The 8,595-nt window shown below is 29.6% G+C and overlaps 1 protein-coding gene across 1 annotated transcript in view; it reads right to left on the bottom strand.

Moving 5' to 3' along the window:
- LOC124419205 (sodium-dependent multivitamin transporter-like) overlaps window positions 1-3,352 on the bottom strand; it is an 11,207-nt gene extending 7,855 nt beyond the window's left edge. Inside the window, exon 1 of the mRNA XM_046947819.1 lies at window positions 3,337-3,352. Coding sequence (XP_046803775.1) covers window positions 3,337-3,352 — 16 coding nt within the window. The remainder of the gene's footprint in view (window positions 1-3,336) is intronic.
- Window positions 3,353-8,595: the final 5,243 nt, after the last annotated feature.

Raw genomic sequence — 8,595 nt, 5'->3', positions numbered from 1 at the left:
TAACTTTTGTATGACAAATAGACAAACTTATTGTTATTGCTATGTAAAAATATTAGAATGGAATCTCAATGGGTTTAGTAATTATAGGAATTTTTATTTAGCTACATTTACAATTTCTATAGGAAATGAGTGCTTTTTTTGTTAAAATGTGTTAAGATATTTTTAGTCTAGTAAATTGAGGTTTTAATGCCGAATAATGTAAAAATTACCGCAGACCATCAAATTAAAGTTATAAATATGATTGTGAATAATATCTGAAATTATGTCATATATAATTGAAATATTGGAGGTCATTGATCAAAATATTTCTTTAATATCTTCTTTTTCATACATATAGTCTTTTTTCGTTCATTAAGATATGGTTTTCTAACCTCAATATATTTTGAACTACAAACGTAATTGTGATAAATTTATTCGCGCCAGAGTTACTCTCTGATCCATAGTGCGATCTCTTGTAATGTAAATTTTTAAATTAAATTAGAAATTGAACGCAAATCTGACAAATTTCTGTTATTTCTATTTTATTTATGTTGCTGTTTCGTTCCTTTCAAATTTTAGATTGCAAATAAAATATATATGATTTTTTTTGATACAAAAAACAGTTATTTATATTGTTTGCTCTCATTCTTAAGCGAATTAATATGGTAACAGTTTGATATTTTCCTTTCAGTGTGTTTGTATGGAGTTTGACATTTACTATTGTAGTCGTTATATTTAAATAAATAAATTTGTGTTTTTTATTTTAAATTTAATGTTTTCAAGTGCGTATATTATATTTTATGAAAATTCTTGAACATAATAATTGACAATCTATTATTTTAAAATCAATGAATATGAAATTAAAATTTACAGTTATAAAAAGGGATGTAACCCTACAATACTCCCCCTCCGGAAAGATTAACGTTTAATAAATTAAATGTAACACTTTTTTGGGTTTTTGTATAGAATTATTGATGTTAGTGTTTTATATGTATGCAGGTTTTAGTTTGTCTATAGAAATCGTTTTTATTTTACCATCCACATCTAACTTGAAACTTTTTTATCTTTTTCAATTACTTTGTACGGTCCTTCAAATGGTGTTTGCAAGGACCTCTTTTGATCAACATGTACAAAAACGTATTTGCAAGTAGAAAGATCTTTAGGTACATATATATCATTATTACTACTTTTGTGATGTGATAAGTTAGAACGAAAATTTTTAAAATATTCTTTTAATTTATTTAAAAAATCATAAGAAGTTTCTTCCATGTTCGAAACTACTACTTCTCCAGGTAATCTAATGTTTTGACCATACACCATTTCAGCAGAAGTTCCTTTCAAATCTTCTTTGAATACTGATCTGAGACCGAGTAAAGCCACCGGAAGAATATCATACCAATTTTCAGAGTTTTCATTAGCCATAATTGTTGCCTTTAACTGTCGATGGAATCTTTCTACTATACCGTTTGCTTGTGGGTGATAAGGAGTGGTTATAATTTTATGACTACCTAATAATTTTGTTAGTTCCGTAAAAATTTTCGATGTAAATTGGGTACCCTGATCACTAGTTATCTTAAGAGGTATTCCAAAACGACTTATATAATTCCTGAAAAATGTCTGGGCTATTGTCAACGCTGTAATATCCTTGAGTGGATATGCCTCTGGCCACCGCGTAAAACGATCAATGATTGTTAAAATGTATCTATGGTTACGAGATGGTGGAAGTGGACCGACTATGTCAAGGTGAATGTGCTCAAATCTACCTCTAGGAATATCTATTTTCATTACAGGTGATTTGTATCTATTTACTTTTGACTTCTGGCAATTTACACATTGCTTAGACCACAAATTTATATCCTTATTCATGTTTGGCCAAAAATAACGATGAGAAATTAGACGACGAGGGTACACTTCGTGTTGCTTTGATTGTGCAAGTGAACTACATATTTAAAAACAATAATATTAGTCCTATACCCACCTTAAAGTATACTATTCGGCTTAGAATTTTCTGTGTCGATTTAGGTATAAACTTTTTTGAATACTTGCTACTTTTTGTTGTAAAAATCGTATATTTTTTTGGCAGAAAATTTTTTGAAAAGGTTAAATTTAAAAAAATTCGCCAAAAATAATTGGGCAAATTTGTCCGAACTTTTATTCTTGTTCCCAAAAGTAGAGATTCCATACTTTATGGTGGTATATAATAATTTTTCATTTTTACTTTCATTTTTATTATTTTTAACATTAGTACCTAAATAGGATATTTTAAAAAGAAACAAGTGTGGTATTCGGCTATGCCGAATCTTATATACCTATCATCAAATCACTGCCATATAAATAAACTTTGATATTTTGAATATTTGATTATTATATATTGATACCAATGTGAACATCAGGGTAATATTTGAAATAGTTCTCTTAATGGGGTTCAACTATTGACAGTGAAGATTTATTATTTATTTTAAATTTTATAGTTCTACTTACATTTTAAAGCCAGTAATGAACATTAAAGTCATTTCTTTAAAGGAACTTTATACAGGGTTAGGATTAGTTATGGACCGATCCTCATCAAATATAGTAGAGAGATTTTAGCTTAAAATTAGTTTATGTTGAATAGCATTGGGATATTAATATTATCAGCCAATTACAGTAATTTTCTTAAGGTTCCCTTATATGCGGAGTAAGAGTAAGAGTAACTATGAAGGGATCATTCTTAAATCTCGTAGAACGATTTTTATTTATACAAATCATATTTATGATATGGGGTAATTATGGACTGATCCTCGTAAAAATTGGCAGAGAGATTTCGGTTCCTATAGAACTTATTAGTGTCGAATTTTATCTTTGTACCTGCATTTTTAAGCCAGTAATGAGCGTTAAAGTATCTTTCTGATGGGGAAGTTAAGTGGAGGGTAGGGTAAATTATGGGCCGACCTCCACAACATTTTGTAGAGAGATGTTAGCTCAAACAAATTTAGTTTATGTCGAATTTAATTGATCTATTAGTATTTTTAAGCCAGTACTTAGCTTTAAAGTAATTTTCTGGAGGGGTCTTATATAGGGAGGGTCAATTATAGACCGATCCTCGTAAAATTTTGTAGAACGATTTTGGTTCCTACAGGTCATGTTTATATCGAATTTCATCGGTGGGGTAATTATGGATGTAAAAATTGGTAGAGAGATTTATTTTGCTATAGAAATTATCAGTGTCGAATTTCATTGATGCACCCGCATTTTTAATCCAGTAGTGACCGTTATATTACTTTTCTGATAGTGACTTTATATATGGGGGTGGGGGTTCAATTAAGGCCCGATCCACAAAAAATTTGATTAAGAGATTTTGGATCGCAAGGTACTTACTTGAGTCGAATTTCATTGCTATAATCGTATTTTTAAGTCAGAAATGGGCTTTAAAGTAATTTTCTGAAGGGACCTTATTTGGGAAGTAGGATCAATTATAGACCGATCCACATACAACTTGGTAGAGAGAGATTTGTCTTGTATAAAATTTACATCTGTAAAATTGTATCACTGTACTCTTTTTTTAAGCCAATAATGACCGTTAAAGTAAGTATTTATGTCAAATTTCTTCGCTATATTCTTATTTTTACGCCAATAATGAGCGTTGAAGTCATTTTCTGAAGGGAACCTTATATGGGGAGTAGGGTCAATTATGGACCGATCCACATAAAATTTGATAGAGAGGTTTTGGTTAGTATAAAACTATAGTCATATTTTTTAGCCAGTAATGAGCGTTAAAGTAATTTTATGGAGGGGACCTTATATGAATTATGGATCGATTCATATAAAATTTGGTGAAGAAATATTGGCTGGAATGAAACTTACGTGTATCGAATTTAATATACATTTGTGGGTTTACGACCAATATTAAATATAAAATAAGAATATATTTTTTGACCAGATATAAAATTTTTTTCAGTGTAATAATGCCCAAGCAATTTTAAACATGGGTTTCTACATGTAAATCTACCATAATGCGTAACTATAGAACTTGCTGTATTTACGAACTTGTCGCAAATACAACAATTTTTAAACATCAGACATTCTTACATTGCTTATGTAAACACCTGTGAACATATCCCGGAATGTGGGCCATTCTTCATAGAAACCATGAAAATCGCGACACAGGGCGGAACATTTTTTTTCAAAATGTGGAGATTCGTAAGTCGTATTAATGTAAGCAGATAAATCTCGTTCGAAGGTAAGATTTTATGAAATCCATCATTTCAGCTTTGTACATTGATAACTCTCTCTACAGTCTTCAATTTAATCATAAAATCTACATTAACTCTTTCAGCTAAATAAACGCTTTCGTAAGTATGGCGAAGGGAATGCCAATCTTTTTCAAGAGCTTGAAGTTTTGTTTCGATTTGAGATTCAGTCAAATCCATGGAAATACTTGAAAATTTCGTACATACATCAATTAAATTTTCATATTTATGAATGAATCTTAGACAAATTATCGACAAAAATTTTATCTTTTGTATCGTCCCTGTTTTGAATTTTAGTACTAGGTGTACAAAAACAATTATCGATATTTAAAGTGGTTTAGAATTAGGAAAAGCATTTATGTGATTTCCATATATTCAATGTTCCAACAAAAAGTGCCATGTGTTTCAAATTTATTGATTTAAAGCATAAATTCGCCAAAATAATATTTTATTTAAACTAGTTAATATAATACCGTAACTAATAGATCATCACCTGCCATTTGGTACACTCATCAACTTAAAATAACTTTATGGGTCGATTCAATCTCCTCCGTCCTTCTGTTAATATTGTTATGAAACGTTTTATTTAATGTACTTGCGGTACTTATATGAAAAAAACGAAGAAGCCTGTAATTTTTAAAAATATTGTAGAATTATGCCCGTAATTTCAACAAATAGCTATATACAGAGCATAGCTACCTTTGTGGTAAAAATATTTAGAAATTTTAATCTATAGGTACTGACAAAGTATAACAAGTAGTCCGACTCTTTGACAGCAGTACCTAACTCTAAGCAGTAAAAAGCAACATAACTCTATATATGTGTTAGTAACAAAAATGTGTATGTATTGGTGCATGCCAAACACACAGAGTTTTATAAAAAAAGTTACAATTTTAAATTTGTTCGAATTTTCAATACCAAAAATTGAAACTCTGTTTGAAAATTAAAATTCAACAACAACAAAAATAAAATGTCAATAATTAGAAAAAAATATTTTTTTCCAGTTTAGGAAAATTAAACAAAATTTTTTATGAAAAGTGAGATAAAATTATTTTAAAAAATTACAGAATTTTTGTGCACAACCGTAATTTCGCGTACAATCCTTAAAAGTAAGTTAAACATTTGAGGGTTTTAACAAGTTTAAATTTTTCACAAGAGAGTCTAATTCGCACGACACTGGTAGATGTGAGAGAGTAATTTCCTGTATATGAGAGTCGGACTACTTGTTATACTTTGGGTACTGATTTAAAATACATGTTAACTTACCCCTTAGGTAAAGTTACCTACTAGTTATTTTACACTGTAGAAATTATAAACAATAGTCTACGTATTTGGTAAATTAATTCCACCAAATAAAATTTCAAATTGTAAGTTTAATTGCAATTTCTACACATATTAGAAATTTTGGATAGACAAATGATGTAGAAATAACTTGAAATTCTAAGATAAATGATTTAATAAGAATTAAAAAAGTATTTTCTTATAATTTATGCAAGAATAGTAATTACAATATCTTTATTAGGGTTAAACTAATTGATATCTTTAAGTAGCACTGCACTGAAAAAAAATATTTCGAAAACGACTAATGGTCCGCGAAAATAATTTTTAGCATAATATTAAAATTGTATTCTTTACAAAAGTTGTACGACGAACAATCATAGAGATATATGCAAAGATTTGGTACTTTTGGACCTTTGACTTCAACTATCTCATTAGGACCATGACTTTTAGACCTTTATTTAGATTGATTAGATGATGCTGTATACCTGTTTATACCCTACACCACTTTAGTGGGAAGGGTATATTAATTTTGTGCTGATGTTTGTAACGCACAATAATATTGGTCCTATACCCATCTTAAAGTATACCAATCGGATCAGAATCATTTTCTGAGTCACTAGTACACAACAGGCGATTTTGAAGATAATTTAATGAAATTTGGTACATGATATTCTAATGTCCCAGGGACAAAGCCTATTGTTAAGATCGGTTTATAGATAATTCAATGAAATTTGGCACATTATCTTCTATGGTACCGAAGACGAAGCCTACTGAAAATAGTTTATATCGGTGCATTATTTCACCTAGCCCACTTGATTACCCTCACGAATTCTTTAATAATAGGTCATCATATGACCCTAGCCCCTATAAAAAGCCCCATCAAAATTTCACACTTAAAAGTCCACAATTTTATTCAATAATAAAAGGCTTAAGTATGCATTATGACAACTAAATCAAGTTTTATTTTTGTAAAAGGTATAGGGTATTATATGGTCGGTCTCGTCCGACTATAACTTCTTATTTGTTTTATATTACCATCTAAAATACGTCCTAGAATATGTTTGCGATGTTATGGATGTAATGTTAACAACCCCTGCATGGTATTATAATTGGTCAAATATACCCCTTAAAGTCTCTGAACCCAAATTTCGAACGATTTCTTAAATCTGTACATAAAGTGGGATGAATATTTCATTATAAAAATTGTTTTCCAAAAAGTTCTATGTGGAGTTTTTTTGAATTGAGCGAAACCGCGTTAAAAAATCCGGTTATTTTTAAAAATACATATTAATTACATCAGCTAATGAATCCGAAAAGATACATCTTTTTCTGAAGCAACAAGATACAACAAAAATACAGCTATTTTAACCTGTTTTTTGCTTTTCTGAATCTTTGTTCTAATATTCAAAACAGGAACGATACGTTACCGAAAGTAATTTATTAAAAGAAGTAACAAATAAAATATAAAATTTTAAGTGCCAAATATCAATGTAGGGTGTATGGAATGAAATACACAATTGTTGAAAATCTAATTTATATTTATTATATGTATGAAAATCTACTTTGGTACTAGGCGAAAGTTGATCTAATAATATTAACTTCCCGAGTGTAGGGTGCATACAAGTAATGTAACAGCACAGAGATAGTGCAAAATGATCGGCGCTGGCGGTGCAACAATTTTAGGTTATATAGAAAGTTTTTTTTTGCAGAAATTGGACATTTATTTATTTTTATTTTTTTACTATTTTTTATCACAATTTTGTGTGGCAACTCTTTTCAATTTGCCATACGAATTTTAAATAGTGGCAACTCCGTTCAAATTGGTGGATTTATTTTTGAAATACATGTGCGATTCCAATTTTTATCAGCGGCTACTTATCTTCTATGGTACCGAAGACAAAGCCTGCTGGAAATAGTTTACATCGGTGCATTATTTCACCTAGCCCACTTGATTACCCTCACGAATTCTTTAATAATAGGTCCTCATATGACCCTAGCCCCTATAAAAGCCCCCATCAAAATTTCACACTTAAAAGTCCACAATTTCATTCAATAATAAAAGGCTTAAGTGTGCATTTTGACAACTAAATCAAGTTTTATTTTTGTAAAAGGTATAGGGTATTATATGGTCGGTCTCGTCCGACTATAATTTCTTATTTGTTTTATATTACCATCTAAAATACGTCCTAGAACATGTTTGCGATGTTATGGATGTAATGTTAACAACCCCTGCATGGTATTATAATTGGTCAAATATACCCCTTAAAGTCTCTGAACCCAAATTTCGAACGATTTCTTAAATCTGTACATAAAGTGGGATGAATATTTCATTATAAAAATTGTTTTCCAAAAAGTTCTATGTGGATTTTTTTTGAATTGAGCGAAACCGCGTTAAAAAATCCGGTTATTTTTAAAAATACATATTAATTACATCAGCTAATGAATCCGAAAAGATACATATTTTTCTGAAGCAACAAGATACAACAAAAATACAGCTAATTTAACCTGTTTCTTTTTTACACAATTTTTGAAAATCTAATTTATATTTATTATATGTATGAAAATCTACTTTGGTACTAAGCGAAAGTTGAACTAATAATATTAACTTCCCGAGTGTAGGGTGCATACAAGTAATGTAACAACACAGAGATAGCGCAAAATGATCGGCGCTGGCGGTGCAACAATTTAGGTTATATAGAAAGTTTTTTTTCAGAAATTGGACATTTATTTATTTTTTTACTATTTTTTTATCACAATTTTGTGTTGCAACTCTTTCAATTTGCCATACGAATTTAAAATAGTGGCAACTCCGTTCAAATTGGTGGAATTATTTTTTGAAATACATGTGCGATTTCAATCTTTATCAGCGGCTACGTTTAAGCCGGATTGCCTTTTGAGGGCCAAATAGACTAAACAAGCGGCTTGACAAACATCCTTTTCCATTTTTATCACACACTACACAAACATTGCACGTACAATCACCGATTTTTTTCAGTTTAAATGTAAATTTTGTTAAAAAAAAATTATTTTTATTTAGGTATAAACAATACAAACGGATTGACAAAAATTCAATATGTTTGTATAAAAATCAAAATTTTTTGTTTTA

This window comes from Lucilia cuprina, chromosome 4 (genome assembly GCF_022045245.1).
Source record: "Lucilia cuprina isolate Lc7/37 chromosome 4, ASM2204524v1, whole genome shotgun sequence".
Classification (NCBI taxonomy): domain Eukaryota; kingdom Metazoa; phylum Arthropoda; class Insecta; order Diptera; family Calliphoridae; genus Lucilia; species Lucilia cuprina.
Note: the sequence above shows the minus strand (reverse complement) of the source record. Positions and strands in the feature narration are given on the sequence as shown.